Below are 23739 nucleotides of genomic sequence, written 5' to 3' on the forward strand. Positions count from 1 at the left end.
TACTTCTGAACAAATAAGACAGGAACTGGTCCACTTGAGAGATACTTGAGAATTAAAAATCTATGGGACTTTGTAACAGTCTGTATTTGGAAGGAGAGAAAAATAACAAGAACGATACCAAGATTTGTGAAACGTGCAGTGGGATACATATGCAGGGCTTTGACTGACATAAAAAACACAGGAAGGAGGCCAGGTGGGGGGGTAATCTGTTCTGATTTCATGGTGCCTTGGCATTTTCAACCACAAATTCTGAACAGAACTACACCAAAATTAAAAACTTCTGTGTATCAAAGAACACAATCAATGGAGTGAAAAGGAAACCTACAGAAAGGGAGAACACATTTGCAAAACAATATCTAATAAGGGGTTCATATCCAAAATGGATAAAGAAGCTCACAACGCAACAACACCACAAACTGATTTAAAAGTGAACAAAGGACATGAATACACATTTCTCCAAGGAAGATAGACAAAAGGCCAACCAGCATATGACAAGATGCTCAATATAACTAATTATTAGATAAATGCTAATGGAAAGCACAAGGAGCCATCACCCTACATGCATTACGATGACTATGATAAAAAAGAAAAGAAAACAAGCGTTCACAAGGATATGGCTCAACTGGAACACTTGTGCACTGTTGGTGAAAATGTAAAAGGGTACAGTTGCTATGGAAAATAGTACAGAGTTTCCTCAAAAAATTAAAAGTAGAATTACCATATAATCCAACAATTCCATCTCTAGGTATATACACAAAAGAACTGAAAAAGAGGTATTTCTATATTTATGTTCATAGCAGAACTGTTCACAATAGCCAAAAGGCGGAAGAAAACCTATGTTTATCAATGGATGAAGAGATAAAGAAAATGTGGTATATACATACACTAGATATTTTCAGTCCTAAAAATGAAGGAAATTCTGACCCATGCTCCAACATGGATGAACCATGAAGACATTATGCTAAAATAAGTCAGTCACTAAGAAATACTATATGGTCCCACTTATATAAGGTACATAGAGTAGCTAAATTCATAGAAAAGAGAAGGAGAAGAGTGGTTGCCAGGATCTAGGGCAATGGGAAAATGAAGAATTGTTGTTTTGTAGATAAATTTCCAGTCTTAAAGGATGAAAAAAATCTGGAGATTGGCTGCTCAACAATGTGGTGAATATACCTAACACTACTGAATTATACACTTTTGAAAAATGGTTAAAATGGTACACTTTATGTTATGTGTATTTTACCATAATTAAAAATTTTAAGTATGCTGAAAAATTGCATTATAGTTAACTAGCTAGTTATATAATTAACTGGTCCATAGAGATCTAACTAGCTGTGAACTGAAGTTATAAATTTGAAAATCATACAAACCAACAATAATTTCATTATATTACTTTACAGTCATCTCCTCCCTCCTCTTTAAAACCCAGGACGTTCAGTGACTCTGTAAGTATGAGGTATTCTCATCCTGCCCTCCCTAGAGCCCCAGTATGACACAGGAGTCCACATTCATCTACCAAGAGAAAACAACTCGGAAATCTGGAAGTAACTGCGGACATAAAGCTTTCATAGCTGTGCTTACTTACTGCCACAACTAAAAACATCTCTATTTGTCTATGCACCTAAGTCCAGCAAATATTAAAAATGACAAGCACAGATACTGAGGAAAACAGAAGACGACTTCTTTGAGCAAATATGCACTGATTCTAGAGATAAATCCATTGTTTGCACATCAATATATAACCCTCTTGAACAATATTATTCTTCCTACCTTGCTTGCGCACATCCTCTACCGCGGCGACCAATTCTTCTTTGAGATCTTGGCTCTCCTTAGCGATCTGTTCACCCTTATCCAGGAAGTTTTGAGTGGCTTGTTCTACAGATGCAGCCAGTACATGGGCTTTCTTTGACCTCCCTTTCTTTTTACCAGATGGGCCTTTGTTGCTTGTGTTGACAAGGGTTGTCACCTTAAAGACCAAAGAAAAACTGTCAAACTAATCTGCACAATTGTCTAGAAAAAAACACATTATCATCTCGTCATTTTAAAATAGTCCTTGTTTGTTAATTCATGAATGCACATCCCATGACCTACTCTTAAGGAAAATGGGGAATTATATGGGTTAGCATATAAATAAACAGCCATTTATTTCATAGAGGAAAAAAAAAAGTATGTGAATGAGTTGGAAGAGCACACCCACTGGTAGTTTAGTTTCTAGTTCAATGGACGTTGTGCTTTCACAGACGGGTAAGACATTGCACACTGGAGTAACCAGCTTTGGGGAAGCAAGAAAAGGAAAACCAATGTGGAGTTCTCTCCAAGCAATTCAGGAGGACCAACACCCAGTCTGAGTCCCCAGAGTCAGGATAAAGGTAAAAGAACAGTTAATAAAGGGTGGGTCATCAACACCCATTAGTTACAGGTCACTCACCAAGGACTTTTGAAGAGCTATGCTATTTCTGAATTCATCTTATAAAAACAAAATGGTAAATTTGATCTGAGGGAACCGAATGAATCAGTCTCAACATTTGGTTAACCAGCTAAAATTTCCAGACTTGAAATTAGATTGTCATTGCCACTCCTTTTCCAAGTATCATGATTTGTATACATATCTCAACTGCCAAACTTCTTTTAGTACTATAAAAGTTATTTAATTTGCTAACAAAGCTGTTAGTATCTCTGAAAACAACTTATCTCCTACAGATTTCTGATCCTTTCTTTTCTACCAGTGAGAAGTTTGAGAGTAGGGAGACGGGGGTGGAAAACTGGTTTCATAGTCTGTTCAGCAAACGTTGTGAGTCACTGTGGCCTCCATATTTTTTACCGGCTTCATAAGACTGTGGATGCTGTGGTTTATTTTCATTAACATTTGCCCTGATTAGCAGACTCTGGATTTTACTGGAGATTATCAAGAAAACTAATCCACACGGAAGGTCCAAATGCTGTTGTTTCCGCTATTTTATCCAAAATCCAAGAGCAAACAAAGTAATTAGTCAAAGTCACAATTAATGTCCAGTCAGTTTAAGGGCAATCGATAACACCAGAGGGAAAAAGTATTGAATAAATGTGAACTAAGATGATGAATACAAGCAGAAGCGATACTTAAGAGGTGGTGAATGTAACACTGGGAACTGACATACTTAGCTCTCTTTTGACTGCTAAATAATTAGATGCAGTGAATTAAAGAAAGACTCTATAAGGACATTTAAGTACAAACACTAGACAAAAAAAAAATTAAAAAAGGAAGGTAACATCATTAAGAATAAGACTGTCAGATAACGATAGCTGTAAAATGTGTATGTAGCTCATAACACATTAGCCTTTTCAGTTCCACCCACAATGAGGCAACCGTCAGAAAAAAGACAGCCTGTCACAAAAGTTACTTTCCTAAGGCACAAGAGTGTTCTTTTGTTTTTGTTTTTGTTTTTTTAAGATTTTATTTTTTTGACAGAGAGTACAAGCAGGGGAGTGGCAGGCAGAGGGAGAGGGAGCAGCATATAGGGCTGGATCCCAGGACCCTAGGATCATGACCCAAGCCAAAGGCAGATAGATGCTTAACTGTATGAGCCATCCAGGTGTCCCAAGAGTGTTCTTCTTAATAAAGATATACTTTAACACATTAACACACAACTCTTCTAGAACCTCAACTCCCCCAAACAGCCAATACCTGGAAATAAGCACAAAAGCCCCCTCAGCAAATACTGCAAACACCTCAAAAATCTTGATTTATGCTAGGCTCATTATCAGAGGCAAATACTCCTATTCTCACTGATATCCCATTTATTCTCATTGTATATAAAATTCTGAGAAGTCCTGTGATCTAATTTCTTTCAGTCTTCTCCAATTAGAAACAACAGAGAGGGCAAAGAGTTGTTAACGTAGGGTATATTGACCTCTTGGGGGAGTAGAAGCTGAGAGTGAATATGTTAAAATAGCAAAATGACTACATCATCCATTCATTTTCTGTAAAGGTAAACACATTCCAATTTTTCTATTATCGCATGCTGCATTACTATATAAACATAGCTTAGGTATGCTTATAATAATGAGTTAGTATAAAGCGTTACTTTTATGAGAAAAAAAAAAAGCCATGGCATATTACAGAAGTTCCTAAGAAATATGTGATTACATCAAAATGAAGCAAATCAGTTCAGTCCTCTACTTGGAGCTCTCACTTACTCATGAGTGGAAGACCATGATGGGATGAAAGAGAAAAGGAGAGGGAATGTGATAGGGCTCCATAAATGCTCAGGTCTTAATCCTGAGAATAAAGTTTAGAATAAAGAAACAGTGGTCAACCCTCCCCATTGGTATTTGGTGTTTTACTAAAGGACACAGTCAACAAGTTGGATTTTTAAAAAAGAGAAATAAATGTTACAAAGGCAAACAGCAAATTATGCTATTACCTATATAGAATACAACCATAGCAATAAAATGCAAAAGAATTCAAAGACAAACTATTAGAATTACCATAAGAGCAAAGAACAAGGTGGCTAGATACTAGATAGACAATTAAAAAAAAAATCTGACATATACATCACCAACCAGTTAAAAAGAAAAAGGAAAAAAATAAAAGAAGAAGAACAAATGTAGTTGTAGGGGCACCTGGTTGGCTCAGTCAGTTAAGTGTCTGACTCTTGGTTTTGGTTCAGGTCATGACTGGTGGTGGGATGGATCCCCAGGTAGGCTCTGCATTTAGCAGGGAGTCAGCTTGAAGATATTCTCATTCTACCCACCCCACCCCATTTGCACACATTCTCTCTCCCTCAAACAAATAAATACATCTCTTCAAAAATGTAGTTTTAGGGGCACCTAGGTGGCTCAGTGGGTTAAGCCACTGCCTTCGGCTCAGGTCATGATCTCAGGGTCCCGGGATCGAGTCCCGCATCGGGCTCTCTGCTCAGCGGGGAGCTTGCTTCCTCTTCTCTCTCTCTCTGCCTGCCTCTCTGCCTACTTGTGATCTCTCTCTGTCAAATAAATAAATAAAATCTTTAAAAAAATGTAGTTTTAAATATCTTATTCACACTAATCAAAAATGTATATTATCAGAGATAACCATAACACAAAACATAGATGAGGGGGAAAGATAAAAATTTTAATGAAGAACATAAAGGGTAACTTCAATAATTGTGAGACATACCGTATTCTTAGATGGGAAGACAAAAATGTTAAGATGTCATTTCTCTTCATATTATTCTACAAGTAGCATTTCAGATAGTCATACAACCAGCAAGAAAGCCAAGACAATTTCTCTTCTTTCAGTTCATTTCCCTTTCCAGTCGCAAAGTTAAAAGGCTTTTAGTAAATTAGGGAAAGGTCATTTAGGATGTGCATAGCAGGACTCTTGTTGCTCTTTTTGGCCAGTATATTTTAGTCAAGCTCTACTACGCAACTCTCCAATTCAATTCCACTCTCCTGCTAGCTGAGCAAACTCTCCTGCCCTCCAGTAAGAATCTATGGCACTTTATACTATTAAACATTTTCCTTTTCTCCCACTTGAAGCTATCATTTTCACCTTGATGTTATATATTTTTATTCTTCTTGACCTATACCTATATTTTCAGGGGAAAGAGCTATGCTATTTCTGAATTGTGAAAGTTAAAGCCCATCTATGCCAGTTCTATCCTGGTATTTTACAGATGAAGAAATTAGAATTAAAGATGCATCACAGCTTGAAAAAATAGCTTCCTTAAATTCATATGGTTCAAGAAAAACTAAAGGCTAAATTATTCCTATGCCTGATACTATTTCATTAGAATTTTAGAATTCAGTAGTTTCTTCTAGTTTTACTCTCTAACTGAATGAGAGTCTGTTAAAGGATAAAATAATCTTAAAATATATTTCTCCTTCATATATGTCTCAATTATTATCTATATGTGCTATTTGTATCCTACTGTTATCTTTAGATTCAATGGCATTATTTAGATATCTTTGTGTAAGAATGTACTTATCAATTTAGGACAACATTAACTAACAGTTTTATCCTACCTTTCCACAATGCCTTATAACATCTGATGTATTCAAAAGTCTCAAGCTGAATAAACACATCAGGGATCTTTGTATCAGTTGAGTGTGAAGGATGGAAGAAAGTGTTCTAAATTTACTGTTAACTAACACAATGGTAGAGCTGAGGGCTTCCATAAAAATAGTATTCTTCTCCAAATAAAATGAAGAAGAATAAAGGACGGGGATATACTTAAGAACAAAAATCAGAGTTTTTACTGAAGACAACCACTATTTAGTCTCACAGATACATCCACCACCTCCTCAGTAAGCTAAGGTGTATCCAAACTATCAATGCTCGGCAAGAGCACAGGCAGCTTCAATATAAGAACAAAATGGAGTCCATAACTGGATGCCTTAGAGAAGGCAAAGCAGCAGGGACATATTCTGATCAAAAGGTAGTAGTCACAGAGGCAGCTCAGTGACCTCTGATGCTACAGGTATCTGTGCTTAAGATTCAATATTCAGACTGGCACTGGGTCTTGGGTATATATATAGTCCTTAACAGACTATTAAGTATTCAGGGCAGTCTTTTGAGAGATGGCTATTCTGTGGAAATTCCTGGTAGAATGGTATGCCTCCTCCTACCCCAAACAGGCACTCTCTCTCTAATGCCCACATCAATTTTCATCCAAGCCCAGAGTCATATAAGATCCAAATCTCTTCTTTCCTTTCTAATAATTTGCAAGTACATCTTTTTGTGCAATAGGAGAAAGAACGAAAGAAAGAAGAAAAAAGAAAAGGAAGAAAAAGAAAAGAGAGAGGAAGGAAAAGAAAAGGAAGGAAGAAAAGAAGAGAGAAGAAAAGGAAGGGAAGGGAAAAGAAGGGAGAAAACTTCTATCCAGCAACAGAGACCAGGAGTAATAACATGAATATTGACCTATGTAGAATTGCAATAATGTTTCTAAGGCAGTAAGGAGACCAGATCTACTTGGTAAAAAGGCTGTATATGAATGATACAGAAAGTGAAGTTAGACAGATGTGGTGGAACAAACTTTGGTCAATGCCAAGCAAAGAGCTGAGATTTTATTAGTCACTGCCAATTTTTTTTTTAGCATATATTTAAAGTGTTCGTTTTTCTCTTTCTATTCATTTCTCAGCCCACTAAATTTTGGTTTTATTCCCATACCTCCTGTAGCAAAGTTCTCTTAAACTGATCTCTCACTAAGGTAATCAATAAGTTGCCAAAATCTAATTATTTTTTATCACATCATACCACTCTGCCACATTTAGTGCTATTGACTCAACTTTCTTTCCTTCTGGAAATGTCTCTTGGCTAACTCTCTAAGCAGTACTCTTCTCCAAACTCTCGTAGCTTTAAAAAGGACATTATCATCAAACTTACTTCTCTCTGTACCTATCTTCGTCTCCCCCCCCCCCCCATGCTAAGCAAGGCATTCTGCTACCATCACTCCCTTAACTGTTCTTCTGAACACATCCTCCAGAACCCTGTTTCTTTAACTAGGCCAACTTCTCTCTAAATTTTTCACATGCCCCTTTCTGTAGGCTCTTCAACCTTAGTTTAGAAGGATACTAACTATTCTCTAGTTCTACCTCCTATATTTCTTCAACATCCCTGCCTCTCATTTGAGTAGGGAAGAAATCCTTCAGCTCATAGGTAAGGGTATAGTGGTCAAAGGTCCTACATTCTTGACATAATGATGGTCCCAATGGACTCTGGCTGAAGGAAAACATTAGCAATAGCCAGAAGATGGGCACCACTGTTTTCAGATGCACTGAAGGTATGATCTGAGTATAAAACCATCAGAGCCAGGCTGGTATTAGACTGACTAATCAACATATAATGTCTTAAAATTCACCATTTCTGAGTAATAGCAATAAAGCTGTGTCCCAGATCACTTCTTTCTTTACTTTTTCTTGTAATGTGTTTTATTGTAAGATTTGTTTATCTGACTATGTCCCATCATGATCTCTACTTGATCAGTTCTCCACTTCCATAATCTAAAAGCTGAATAGACATGGAATACTTCTTTTTTTCCCAAAACAATAAGCCACAGTCAGGGCACCAAGATACTTTGTCTCAGCAACTCTGTCACATCTGCCAAGAACCAGCAACAGAGTAGTTTATCTAAGCCTTCCCCATGGGGCAGTCAATTGAAAGTGAACTCTGGAGACATCAAGTGCCACCTGAGGCTAGTTAGAAATTAGAATTTTAGGCCCCACTCCAGACCTACTAAAAAAGAATCTGGATTTAACAAGATCCCTAGATAATTTATATGCACAATAAAATCTGGGAAACACTGAATTTTAGGACAACAATTCTCAGACTTGATCATGCCTAAAAATCACCAACATGCCTGATAGAAGACAAACATAAATCTTACAGTGTTTCTGCTCAGGTAGGTCTGGGCTAGGGAATTTTGCATTAATCATACAAGATCATGATATACATATGGATTATGGACCTTACTTTCAGAAACAGCAGTCTAGTTGAAATGAAAAAAAAAAAAAATGAAAGATGTGAAGCAATGACTTTCTAACAGGTGACCTCTTTCTCCTATTTTGAGTGTCACGGCAAACCACTAGTCTTCAAATATAGTTTATTGATGAATTAACCAGCTGATTCTTGGCTAGAAGCAACCTCCTCTACTGTGCAATCACAAAGAACATGGAAAAGTAAGATTATACAGATGTGGATGCTATGAGTCAATCGCTGGAACTCTCCAGAAAAACAACAACACTGAACCAAGAGCTGGAAATAAAAATGGCAATGTCAGCATTGTTTTGTTGGACTCGTGTACTTTGCAGATGTGAGTAGTAAGTCTTTGTGAATTCTACCATTGCACTTCTCTGAAGTACTTCATTCATCATAATTTCTCAGTCACAGTAAGAGACGGCTGTGATGACTGCTGCAACTTAAAAAGAGCAAGTTTTCTGAGGCAAAATATTTGGAAACAAAATTATCAAAAACAAGTTATTTATTCCATGAACAACTAAAAATAAACAAAACATTCCCAAAAGAAGAAAACCTGTCTGACTTAAGATAGGAGAAAGTTAAATGCTCAAATGGCAATATATTTGTTGTTGTTTCTTAATAGAATTAGTTTTATTTATTTATTTTTAAAGATTTTATTTATTTGACAGATAGAAAGACCACAAGTGGGCAGAGAGAGAGAGGAGGAATCAGGCTCCCTGCCGAGCAGAAAGCCAGATGCAGGGCTCAGTCCCAGGACTCCAGGATCATGACCTGAGCCGAAGGCAGAGGCTTAACCCACTGAGCTACCTAGGTGCCCAGGTACCCCACACTTTCAACTTTTAAATAAAATTACAAGGCAAACCTTCTCACTCAGTTGCTTTGGTACACAGTTCCCAAACACTTTCTTTTGAAGTATGAAATACCAAAAAGTAACATTGAGAAATTAACCCCAAAATAGATATTCTATAGTATAAATAAATATAATAAATTTTTGTCTCAGCTTAGGTGGCTGCAGTTTATGAAGAGGTCCAATTGAGTACTGGATTATCTATTCATATAGGTAAGAAGTGATTCAAACTTATTTCCTAGAAAGTATCTCAGTAGTATCTCTAAGCCAAGATGAAATAGGGTAGCCTTCTCTTTAGATACATGTTCTTCATAAGAAAAATTTCTTTCAAGGATGTTAAACTAACATTTTTCCCTGCTCTCTATTAAGGCATGCTGTTTCATATTTAAGTAGGTGCCCAGAGGAGCTCCATTTCTCATAACCTCTGGGGAGTATGGTCTAGATTCACTGCCTTCAAAAAAACGAGTCTGAGAGAAAACAGCATTCAGTTTGCTTGAAGGAAGTTCTGTGCATTCTCTCTCCACCAGTATAAAATCTCAACCAGTCTAAATTAAAGCAGAAAAGAAAAGAGAGAAATGGTATTATACTGGAGACTGGAAAAATATTTTAACTACCGTAGGGTGATATCACATACATCAATGGAGGGATACTACCACAATGAGTTTTAGGAAATCACTCTGTATACTGCAGGGTTTTTAATGTCATTTTCCATACTATACAGAGAAATTTCTCCATGACTTTAGTAGCCAGAATACTGAAGTTTCTCCTTACAAACTGGTTTGACTTTATGCTATGGACATTAACTGTATAATAAATTAATGCTTCCTTTTTGCATTGACTTCGAAATGTTTAACCTAATTTTGTCATCCCTGTTAGAAGGCATATGATTTGATAATTACTATTACTGCATTAGTCTCAACCTTTGCTCTTATTTGTGCTTATATCTACCTTGCTTTAAAAAAAAAAATCACTTTCTTTTAAGCTGTATTAACCTTCTAGTACTTTATATATCCTGTAAATTATCATATTTTTGCCTAAATATAGTATTTTGCTGATTGTAAGATAAGCCTTTTTCTTCATATTTTTCTATATCTGAAATAAGGATGAGTCCTACAATCTATGCCTTTTAAAAGATGTATTTGATAGCATTTTTTTTTCCTCAGAGGCACTTAAATATGTATCTTTTAATTTATGGCATCTTAGATTTGATAAAACAAAATAATCACAAGATCAAATTTATTTCAAGGATCTACTTACAACCTGGGTTTTCCTAGAATCTGCACGATTTTCAGTATCTACTTACAACCAATGAAATATGAAGTTCAAAATTAAGACACTGAAACAACACCAGACATTCACTGAAAGAGCATCGCTTAGAGTTGAAGATTTAGTGAGTAAGAAGACATTTCTGTTCTTAAAAGTCCTAAATGTTTTAACCATCCTTGTCCATCTGAGGAAATCCCATGCTGTTTTGAATGTCACTAAAAATAAAAGAATGACTAAACTATGTCCATGATTCACAACTTTGCATTTACGAAGGTTAAAATAAAATGAAACAAAATAAAACTAAAGACTGTTCAAAGACAGTGTAGAAACAAATCTGAAACCAAAAGAAGTGAAGAATATTTTTCACTCAATGCAGTTAGCTAACAGCTGACCCAAATTTCCATTCTCTCTAAAGCCATCAAGTCTTTTCATTTCAGTCTTTGATTGACAAAGACACCTGATTCTGGGGCACCTGGGTAACTCAGTCAGCTAAGCATCCAACTTTTGGTTTGGCTCAGGTCATGATCTCATGGGCCATGGACTGAGCCCCTTTTAGGCTTCTCACTTGGCAGCTGTCTGTTGAAGATTCTCTCTTTGTCCCTCCCCCTCACTCATTCTCTCTCTTTCTCAAAAATAGAATAAATCTTAAAAAAACAAAAACAAAGGCACTTGATTACATATTTTCCTTTTTTAAGATTAGTAGATTCTAATAATGCATACACTCTATAGGGAATAATAGATAATCAGTGGGATGTAAGAAAAATATCAGAATTTTACATCGGTGTTTTTTAAAGATTTGCTTATTTTTCTGTCAGAGAGAGAGAGCGAGCACAAGCAGGGAGAGCAGCAGGCAGAGCAGGCAGAGGGAGAAGCAGGCTCCCGGCTAAGCAAGAAGCCCCATTCGGACTCCATCCCAGGACCCTGGGATCATGACCTGGGTCAAAGGCAGGCACTTAACAGACTGAGCCACCGAGGCATCCCTATATTGTTTTGTTTTGTTTTAATCTAAAAACATTTTTTAAATTAAGTCAGATTAATGTTTCATGAAAGGATTTACACTGACACAATCACCCCAGCCATATGTCAGATGGTCCTGAGCCACATATGAGCTACATTGAGGGAAGGGTGAAGGTTCGTATACCCAAGAAATTAGCAGTAGTGCCCTTACACCTCAATCTATGACTGGTTAAGTGGATTTGAGGGTTATATTAACTGATTTTCAAACACACACACACACATACACAGAAATAGACCACAGACTTAAAAAGACTTGCAAAAAAACCAGAGCTTGAAGATAATACTAAAAATGCAACCACAAGTGAACTATAAGAAAATACAGAGCTAACCCTCCCCCTACTCTTTTTTTTTTTTTATTAAAGATTTTATTTATTTATTTGACAGACAGAGATCACAAGTAGGAAGAAAGGCAGGCAGAGAGAGAGGAGGAAGCAGGCTCTCCGCGGAGCAGAGAGCCCGATGCGGGGCTCGAACCCAGGACCCTGGGATCGTGACCCAAGCCAAACGCAGAGGCTTTAACCTACTGAGCCACCCAGGCGCCCCCTTCCCTCTACTCTTAATACTAGCTCTTTGCTGGCTACATAGGAGGCTGAAGAAAAAGACAATTTCCTCTGAGCCACGAGTTGAATTATGTATTTACATCAATCATTACTAGTGATGAATCTCATCCCAGTTTCCCTGAGATATTGGCTGATGATGTTCTAAGGCAACTATGATTTGCAGAACTTTAAAAAAGTTAAGCCTACAGAATATTTAGCATTTAGTTATATATTTTATATTTGTTATTTTTATTATGGTTAATAGGGAAGACTGTTGGGTGCTACCAAACCTATTTCTTTTTCCTCTGATCACAAGATAACACTACTTCACAATTTCCCTTGGAGTTGATGTGGCCAATTGAATTCTAGCCAACAGAATGTGAGAAAAGTTAGCGGTGCATGCTTTTCTCCATTTGCTTTGTTAAAATTCTCCTCCATGTTTATTCTCCCAAGAGGAGAATTTTGCAAACCAGATTTTGAAGAAGATAAAGCCACAAGATAGAAGGAGGCAAAGAATCTAAGTTTTCCTTTGGAGGAGAGTGACCCATGAATCAGAAATACTCACTTGGATATTATATAATAAGAAGAAAACGTCTATTGTGTTACACATCTGAGATTTTGAGGTTTATTTGTTATAGCAGCTAATATTAACTACATCACTGTATTATTTATAGTTAAAATATTGTTTTTAAAAGTTTACATTATTTTCAAAATATCTATGATTATGAATATTTTATAATGTATTTAATATATTAGTTCAAGAATGCACACTCATTTAGAAAAATAAATAGTATACACTATACATATATGCACACACAAATACATACAAATATGTACATATACATATTTGGGGTCTTGTAACATTTCTATTTAACATTTGGTAGACAAAGCTTTGGGTGCCAGTCTTCTGCTTTTCATGCAGTTTTTCACATACTTCCTTCTATGAACTGTGGGATATAAGTTCCCATTTTCCACATGAGGAAGTTTAAAAGAGCCAAGTACTTTTTCTTCTACAGTTCTGAGAAGCCATTCTTCCTAACAATTCAATAAACTAAGAATAATATGACTGCCACTTAATAGTATTTTTCTCACAGAAACAAACAACATAGAGATTAAAATCACAAATCTAAAGTGTTACAAGTCAGCTTACAAAGTTTTTCTCAGGTTAAGATCCAACTACTGAATCAAAGAATTATTAAATATGAAATTTCAAGGAAGCCAGTTAATGCCTTTAAAAAACTGGGACATTAGCATAGATATTGTTAAATAAGCCTATAGATACAGGAACACATAATCCTTAGTTATGTAATCTACCGGGTTTACAAACACTCTCTTTAAATGCTCCCTGTTGATTTTACCTATACTCTCACCTGACTTGAGAAGGACAGGTAGGATTCTGTGACCTGGGAGAACTTCAACTGATTCTTTCTTTTAGCTCTTCAAGAGATAAACTGCATTTTGTGGTGAGCAACTGGAATATACTTATAAGACAAATATCTTTCCTCCTCCTTTTCAATTTGAAATCACTTGAAGGAGTTATTGTCAAAGGCTTGAAGATACCCCAAATGTCAGGATATTTCCCTCAATACTTCCTGCCTCAATGCACCTCACTGACTATCAGCCAGATTTCCTACCTACTAAAATTTTTACCAAGCTCCTGCAAATGACACATCTTCTATTTCTATCACTCACACACATCTTAAATTATCTCTTTCCTTCAGACCAAAATGATAAGTAAAACCCATGGTATAACTGAACATATAACACTCCCGCACAGACAAGACTAGTGGTTAAACACAGCTACCAGACCTCCCACTGTCACTGAGCCCACACAATGGATGTCTTGGGGAGTATCAATCAGCTTGAATACTACTAGGTACAGAAAAACACATTGATGAGTTCAAGGAATCAGAAAAAGTTATTCAGAAATAGATCAACCAGGCACAGAAAACACTGGAGACAACAAGAAAGATAATGGGACTCCTGGGTTCAACACTTCTAAAGGAAGTCTAAAAGCATCAATGAACTCAAAGTTGCAACACAGGTGATTTAATTACTTTGTGAGCATAGTCTATCTATTCTTATTTTGTTTGCTACAGTTAATTATTCCCTCCTGAAGCAACTTTCAAAATTAATAATACCAAAACAAAAAAATGTTGCAATAACTTAAAAAAACAAAACAAAACAAAAACCAAAATTCTAACATGGACAGGAGATTTTAGCATAAACCATGTTGATCTTTAACAAACAATAAAAAAAAAGGAGAATCAAATGATCAGGCTATTCAGAAGCAATCATACATGGTATTACATTCTTTATTTTCACTTACTACTTTAAATGTATTTAAAGAAATGTCTCCAGCAGAAAAAGTAGGGATATAAACCTCATCTTATGAAATAAAAATGATTTGTACATTTTCTTAAACTTTTTGTAATAGCCATTAAATTTACCCAAACTCTCTCCTCTCCCTTTTCCTTGTGTGTGTGCGCACACACACACACACACACACACACACACAGAAAATAAAATACAGGCTAAAATTCCTATCATGCTACCTTGACTTTTACAGTTTTATCATATGACATGTATTTTTAAAATACTGCATCAAATTCCAGATCCTGGTAACTTTGGTATATTTAAAACATAAATTTCAAGCCATCTTTTACAAATACTGATAAGAAGCTTCAGATTCTTGGCAAACCAAAAAATATAATACTAAAATTAAAAATTAAAATTAAAATTAAAAAAATATGTAAGCCATTAGTTTTTCTTGGAACAGACCCAACATTACTGGCCTCGTATAAAGGGAATGATATATCCAAATCCCTGGGAGATACATTTAACACAAATCCTACGAAGTTTGGGGGGGGGGGATGTTTCCCCACTAGCATATTTTAAAAGTTTCTTCCAAAAACAAAAAGCAAAACAATCCCACCAAAATCCAATTTTTTTTCTGTTGTTGAATCGTTTCTATAATCACAACAGAGCATGATTAAGAATGCCACCTTGTTCTTTCTTAACAGAACCCTAAATAAGTCCTCTTCAGATATGCCCAGCTTCTTACCCACATAGCATATATCAGTAAAAATGAGGAAATGAAAGCATCATCCTTATGATTCAGAAAAGGACAATGAAACTCTAAGAAATATGTCTGCCAGAGGTCATAAAGCCCACTGAAGAAGAATAATTCTGGTTTTAATTTGACACTAGCACTTATTATACCCTAAAATAATATTCAACACATATTTGCCTCATTTTATATACAGTATACATTTCTAAAAACAAAATCCACTGTATTATATAGCTGTAAATAAATGTGGCTACACAATTTCATTATGGTATGCATGACATACCCTTTTTAAAAACATTCTCTGGTTTTTCAAATAAATAATTTTACCCTCTAATGATTTTTTTTATTTCCACATGTATTTGTTATTATTCTCCCATTAAACTAAAAACCACTAGCAAAATGCCAATGGCTCGAGGAAAAAAAAGAAAACCACACACACACACCCATTGACATTTTACTGTTGGGTCATCTCTTCATGGATAGAATGCCAGCCTTCCACTTGAATGCACTATCATATTGACTAGCTACATTTCTTTAGATTACCTCTAAAAGGCTTCAAGGTTCTAGGGAATTGCTGATTAAATAAAGGGGAAAATGAGCAGGATGTAATTATCCTGTCAAGATTCTTCTTGTAAACTTTTATTTGGACAATTCACAAAAAAGAAAGCAGCTCATTTCTCTTTAAAGACTGTATTAGTAAGGATTCTTTCATGCAACACCTCACCCCCCAACAAAAGACTGTATTAGTGTTTTTGAAACTGCAGAATGGGGTCTAAAGGATCAGTACTAAAGCAATATTGCAGAACGAAATGTCATCAAAATGCAGTGGCATGGGGAAAGCATATAAGTTTTGGAGTCAGCCATTTCTTATTTGGGTGAGAAATCACTGAATCTGAGACTCAGTTTCTTATTTTTAAAATTGAGGGTAATAATGTAGACCTTATAGAAATGTGGTGAGAGTTAAATATGATAGCTTATTTGAGGTACATAGTAACAAAGGAGATGCTCCAAAAAGTAACAGTGAACACACAGCCATATGCAGAAATTGTTGGATGTGACGTCAGAATATTGGAACTTGAGCCCCAGACCAATCACTTATTAGCTTCTAATACTGAGGTAAATTAATTTCTTTGGACTTCTTTTTTTCAGCTCTAAATTTAAAATTACCCCTAAGTTATTTTAAGCTCTACATTCTATATCCTAATAAAATAAAGTTCTTCACTTGTGGTTCATGATGATAAGCTTTATATATAAATATTTGAAATTTATTTCCTATATCCACTGTAAATGGGAGAATATTAGTTTAATTAATGTTGATCCAAATTGACCATTCCATTGTTTTACTCAAGTGTCCCAAATATTTTATGAAATGTCTCATAATTTTCTTTAGCTATGCACCTTATTTTCTCATAATGTTTTTCTAAACTTCCAAACTGAATATACCTGCATAGTGCTATTAAAAGAGCTTAATTTCAGTCTAATTTTTCATTTTAAGCAATGCATACTTCACATTTTTCTTTACTTTTTCATACAGTATAGAGAATAGTTCAACAATTTTTTAAATTAAATATTTACATTTCAAAAATTTGTATTTTTAGCAATGTGCTAGTGATTTTGCGGAGCTGAAGCTTTGCTGAGCCAGAAAGCTTTAAGCAGGTGTTTAATTGGACTAATTAAGCAACATGTAGTCACTTCCGGTTTTCCATTTGCTCTTTGTGAATGTAGATAAGCAACACAACTGATTGCCTAATTACACTATTTAAAACTAACTCACTTTTTATAGCCAAGGAATTTTTTAAACCACAATTACAAACTCAAAACATAAAATGTGATCTGAAGTCTTATACATTTTTCTTCTTGTCCTAACAACCATTTTTAATTTAATTTTTTTCATATTACCTTAACAACATTAGTATAGCAGATAAGAATAATAAAACGTTCCCCATATATAAAGGACATAAAACACCCTATGGTTTACTGCTTTTACTCTTTTTCTTAGCAAGAATAAGACGTATCTTGCCTGACTCACTCTGAAGAAAAATCAATATATTTAGTTGACCTAGGAATCAAGTCTGAAAGACGGGCCACATTAGTACTATAACCATGTAAATCAACTAGCTATATACCTCTTGTGTTATCAAACTTCAGATGGAGAAGGGCAAAACATAATTTTCTTTTTCTCATCCTTCTCCCCATACCTGTAGACAAAAAAGGATATGCCAAAAGTGAAATTATAAATCACCAGAGAAATCCAAGTCCATTTATGGTTCAAGGTTCTATTCATGTATTCTTGAGTAATGTGTGCATAAATCAGGGAGAAATATATATTTTCTAACTGCAAACCTCTGGCTAAATTTTATATATTTTATATAATTTTATAGATGTGCCTAAGCCCAATCTCACAGCCCTGCCCTTGGAGACCTGCAGACCCTAAGTTACCCAGAATATGGTGACTGGATTCATATGCACTTTCTTAACAACATCAGGCACCTCTCATTATTCACTTACTATGTTGCACCTACTTCCTTCTGGACTAAAAAAGCATCTCCTAGGCAGCACAGGAGAAAGAGAAACAGTAAATGATATGCTGTAAATCTATGGGTCACAGAGATTTTGTAGAAAAGAATAGGAGACTCTCTAAGGCATTAAAGAGAAGAGATGTTTCATGATACCACGCATTGACAAAAAAAAAAAAAAAGAAAAAGCAAAGAAAGATGAAAAAAGAAATGAGAGAAGACAGTTTTTTACAGTAATTAGATGATTAGATTTTCCTGGATACCTGAAAAAGTATAGCTATGAGGTCCTAGGAGAAGGTCTCAGACCTTGCCCAATGCCAGCTTTATGTTATCTATTTATTACTGACATTAGATATTAGAAAAATGTACATGAATATTCATGAACTCACCCTTCTGCCAGTAAGGATAGGAAAGCATATTTTGGGGGAACTTGCTCTGAAAAGCTTTAGGTATTTGCAATGCCTTCTCTCAATCCATCTGCACAACCATACCGAAAAAAGGCACCAATCATATGCCAGAGAGAGGTAACATCAGGTGGATTCTTGGTAAAACATCACATGGATGTGAGCAGCACAGTCAGGCATTGAAGCCAGACCTGATTCTCTCTATTCATCCTTCTAACCTGATCGTCCCATTTTTTTTATGTTTGAATAGCAAGATGGATTTTGACAATTTAGATAGAGATGTTTTCCTTCATATGAACGCAGATAAAATTGAGATAAAGTGAACATTATGGCATGCTAAATATGAAAGATATGCATCATTGTGGAAGTAGAATCATAACTTCTAATTACAATGAAAGCTTATACAACTCACATTCTGGGCCTAACTTCCATAAAATATAAAATGTAAGCAATGATATTTGGACAAAGGCTTCTCTATGGTCCCTTCCAGCTATGATGTGCTATAAATCTGTGCCATACAGCAGGAGAAAGCCAGACAGGGAAGCAAAATGACTAGCAAGTGGGTACTGCAGGGCAGTTGTGTTGCAAAGTCAAGCTAGTCACTCATGACTGACTCGCTAACTCTTTAAAGTGGTGCTTGCATTAAACACAAATATCTTCAGTAAACAACACGGAGTCTACTTTAACATCCCTTTAACACTGGAGAAATGTAGAAGTTCCCCTTATTCCCACAAAGGTTTCTCAAGGAGCCACCAAGTGAAGCAGGAAAAGGAGAACATCTCCTGTAATTCTTAAAGCACCAAGCCCTAACGCAAGCATGAGGATCCCCAGCCTCCCCTTCTTGTGCCTTTCCCCTCAGAGGTGTCACTTGTCACAACAGGGGAGGAATACTAGATGGAACCCATAATTAACTGAGAAGAGAATAGGCAAGTGAACTAGAAAAGTCATCTGCAGAAAGAGGCTGGGGCCCTCAGGGGCCATTAGGTGCAGCTGTGCTCCCTGCTGAGCTGTTGACGCCAGTCTCATCAGTATCAACATAGGTAGCATCCGGCAGGGCAGCCCAGGGCTCAGGATGGTGGAACGATGGAGGAATTCCAGGCCACTGCAGCTCTAAATTAAGCAACCAGTGCTGATACCATGGTGGGTCAGAGCAAGATGCACATTCAAGACAAGATCGAGGCAGTAGTGGAGGGATCTGGAGGTAGGACTCAGGCTTTCTAACTCAGCCAGGAGGCAATGGAGCTGGGAGCTCCTTAGGGAGTCAGGTGTGGGACTCTGGGCGTTAGTGCAGAGAAGGACTTTAGCAACAAGAGAAAAGAGTCAGGGAAAATGAGTCAGAAGATCAGGCCCCCAAACTGAACCCATCTGTAAGGGGTGGGAAAGACAAGAATTCACATATATTCATCTCCTGGACGAAAAGTGCCATATACATTAGCAGGAAGGCTCAGGTGTACAACTGGTATGGTGGGTGTTTTGCTTCAGGAAAGCTGCCAGCTCCTATTATGACAGACTGGACACTGGACAGCCTTCAGTTCTCATATGCATACCCTCTGAACCATGCCAGGTATCTTCCTACTATAAATAAACCCAGACTTCTGCATGAAGCCAGAGCACATGTATGTGTAGCTCTTAAAGCAGTAGTTTCTTAACCAAGTGACACAGTCAAGTCCTGTGATCGACTTACACCATCTACTTAGCTGATGGTGGAAGCTCATTTAATAGGCAACCTTTGCATATACTTGGATGACAAAGTCATTCATACAATGAGTAAGACAACAAAATTCTAATCTAGTGTACAGAGTCTAAATACTTCATCTCCTCACTTCAGCTTCTCATCTCGCGGTGCGACACCCATTTTAACTCTCAACAGCTACGCTGATGTCAGTGAGGGGAAAGCAATCTATGTTTAGAAGTGACTTTTGATAATCAGTGCAACTGAAAAGATTCTCTTCACAAGACAGGAGAGAGTGCTGCCAAAGAAATCAGCAGGGATGCAAGAGAGCCCTGCTCTAAATCTGGTTTAAAAAAAAAAAAAAAAGCCATCCAATCTTTACAAAACTAATAGGACTCGTGAAGAGGCAAGTGAGACAACCATGCAAGTCTTCAGGGAGTGAGAAAGACACTCATCTAACTGTTCGTTCTTTTGGCAGAAAACTTTTCTTACAAAAATAGCAAAGCAAATTTTTTTTTTTTTAAGGAACCTTTATAAATGTTACAATATCCCATTTATTTGCTTTATTCTTTGGCTTTTTTATTTTATCACATTTACTTACCTTCATTCCTCTTTAAACGAATGTATAATTCCTTTCTCCAAAATAAAAATAAAAGGCAGTTCCAACTTCGTAGATGTATTAAAGTTCACAGAGGAAAAATACAGCATCATAATTTGGAATGACATTACTCTTAACTACGTAACTGGATGTGTAACTTAGTGACTCACCTTCCAGCCTCTACAAATTATTGACCGAGCCCTTACTACGTCTGGGTGCCACTCGGGATAATGAGCAGTGGGTGTACCCAGGTGAATGACACAGACATTGTCCCTGTTCTCATAGCATTAGAATCTAGCTGTGGGGCGAAGACCGTTACAGAAGTAAATGTAATAAACAGGTAATACAAATCTTAGCTAGTGAGACAAAGGAAATGCTGAGGTAGGTGGTGGGCTCACTTCGATGGATGGTCAGGAAAGACAGTGGAAGTCAGGTTAGATAATTTTAGGGAACAGAGATACTCTGAGATCTGTACGTACTGCTCCATGCAGACACACTAGTCAGGATAATTGTGGAAAACGTCCATACTCTAATTATCAACCACTCTAGACACTCAGTAAACACTTCAGCGAACATCCTGTTTACGTTAACTCCATGCACATTTTTGACAGCAAGACAATCCTATCTCACACTCACGCTCTCCAACAAAACAAATTCAACCACGGCTTCCACCTCAGACAGTTAAGATTTGCCCAGCCCACCCAATCACATATGTGGTGGGTCCATTTCAGTATCTGGTTTATCAAACATATTGAATATATTCTGCCTTTTATTGGTGATAAGCCCATGCCTAGGTTGCTACTCATTTCATGCCCAGGGCCTCAGAGAGAGTGTGGCTCATAGTGGGTGTTCAGAAAATGGAAGTTTAATAAATGAATAAATGACCACATGTACCCCCTAATTATTTATATAAATTGCTTTTTGGAAAATTACATCAAAATCTAATGTAAAAGATTATCACAGGGCACCTGGGTGGCTCAGTGGGTTAAGCCGCTGCCTTCGGCTCAGGTCATGATCTCGAGTTCCTGGGATCCAGTCCCGCATCAGGCTCTCTGCTCAGCAGGGAGCCTGCTTCCTCCTCTCTCTCTCCCTGCCTCTCTGTCTACTTGTGATCTCTCCCTGTCAAATAAATAAATAAAATCTTAAAAAAAAAAAAAAGATTATCACAGAAAGCCCATTGGAAAGTGAAGAAATGTTAAGAAATATTTCTATAAACACTCCATTTCCATTTCTTCTGACTTCTTTCTTCTAATTTAGTTGAATTTGAATGCCTCTACAGTGTATATAAAGCTTTATTATAAAAAGAGAAAACATTCTCCATCGTATCACATAATACCTCCTCAAAAACGGTATTAATATATTAATATATTAATTTGAAAACTAGAACATAAGGTGGTGACAGCATATTTCTAATGAGAATTTTCTGTGATCTGAGTACCAAATTTGACTATATTCAATAGAACTACACTATTAAAAGTGTCTGATATTTTTGGTTCACACTCAAAATTATTTAGAACCTATTATTACAAAGAAAGTTATTTTACCACATAATATTTAGAAATACAATATATGTGTTTAGGTATAGATACCATTCCTACCAACAAGCAATTTATAAAGCAGTAAGGCAAAGCAGGTAGAAATTATTATCTGACACTCCCATGCAGAGCAGATGTCCCCAGACACAGAACGAAGAAAGTGCCAGACTGAAGAATATACGTGCTGAGCTTAACGACTGAGATCTTGTCCCCAACTAGGAGCATAATGTGGGATAAATCATACTTTTCTAGACCAGTGGTATATTAGATTATATACTTTATCTCTTAAGTCACCTATTAGTTTATAGGTGATTTTCTCATTATAGAACAAATGCAGGTATTCTATTTTATTTGGTTGTTCCTTCCCTAGGTTTTGTACAGTGTTAAAAGAAGTAGGAGGAAAGTTGACCTAAAATGTGGTGACCATTCAGAGACTTTCCCATTCAAAGCATCATCAGACATTTCAAACAAAAACCTTTTTGATACACTGGTATTATCATTTAAAGTACAATAATCAGAGCTGCTTCTAGATGTGCATGCATTACCTTTCATATTTTTCATTAACCAACAAAGAAGGCAAAAAAGTAATTTCCAAGAGGTAAGAGATATGTCTTTTGTAGAAGTGAGGTCTAGTGTTTAGATGCAATGCATTTGCAGAGGCGTCATCTTTAAATCACAGTCTGAGTTACATGTGTTTCCTTTTTACATCAAACTAATGGATAAAGGCAGCAAGAATTCTAAGATAGAAGAAAGTAGGGGCCGATCATTTTTTAACCGTATTAACTACCTGACTCGGGAAATTTGAAATTTTCAGAATTAATGAACCAATTTCATTGATAATTAATTTGTTAATAATGTCAAATTTTATGATAGAGATATGTAAGTCTCTCATGTACCCATAGTATACTGAATATGATTCCACTAATCTCTATAGGGTTTTACAATTAAGAAAGGAGATAATTCTTCTATTGTGAAGCACCTGCTAATAAATGTACTTCTTAACTGCATCTAAAAAGCAATACATACTGTGTCACAGAATAAACCAAAGCATGTAGTTACCTGCAAAGGAGATACTCGAAGCAGATGTTATATTTGCTGTCCTGTATTTTTCCCTTTATATGGACAAAATTGTTTTCCAAGCATCAAGCTTGACCCAGAGGATTACCCAGAAGTTCTAAAGCCAAATGGCCCTCAAAAGACTCCAGATGACCTCCCTTCTGGGAGAGCTAAGATACCTAATAAGGATATACACATCCATCCTAGACTTCACCGAGGTACCAAAATCCTATTACAACCTCGAGGATTTTGCTATCTAGCCAGTTAATAAACTTCTTCTCATTCAGGTAAACCATGTGTATTCTCGAATGGAAGGTGGCTTCTAATTCAGGTCCATGAAGCAACATTTACTCTCTAGGCTTTCCCACATCTATGTCCCATATAGTCTCTGAGGTTAATTCCACCTCCTGAACTGCTATCACTAGATACCTTGATATGAATTTTGACTCTTCAACTGACTCATCAAATCATACTTTACTCTGACCTTGGGGTCACCTTGATCACATTTACTCCGATTTTTTTTCTACAATGTGGCCAATGGAATTAGTCATACTTATAAATACACATTATAGAATGTGATACATACTGTTTATATATCTCAGACTTATGGAATCTTAGCAATGATCTGGTCAAGCTTTCAGCTACCTGGGAATCCTAGCTTCTAGAAGAGAGAAAGAAAGAAAGAAAGAAAGAGATAATGAAAGTGAGCTTTCTTCTAGAAAGAAGGAAGAAAAAAAGAGAGAGGAAAAAAAAGAGAAGACCCAGCCAGAATGAGGCCGCAA

At 36.4% G+C, this 23739-nt stretch overlaps 1 protein-coding gene across 5 annotated transcripts in view; it reads right to left on the reverse strand.

The window, feature by feature from the left end:
* CTNNA2 (catenin alpha 2) overlaps positions 1-23739 on the reverse strand; it is a 1136651-nt gene that overhangs the window by 889132 nt on the left and 223780 nt on the right. For all 5 annotated transcript variants that reach the window (XM_082745335.1, XM_082745334.1, XM_082745333.1 and 2 more), the window contains one exon: positions 1771-1966. In XM_082745335.1, the coding sequence (XP_082601461.1) occupies positions 1771-1966 (196 nt within the window). The remainder of the gene's footprint in view (positions 1-1770; positions 1967-23739) is intronic.

Source organism: Mustela nivalis, assembly GCF_964662115.1.
Source record: "Mustela nivalis genome assembly, chromosome: 8".
Taxonomy (NCBI): Eukaryota; Metazoa; Chordata; class Mammalia; order Carnivora; family Mustelidae; genus Mustela; species Mustela nivalis.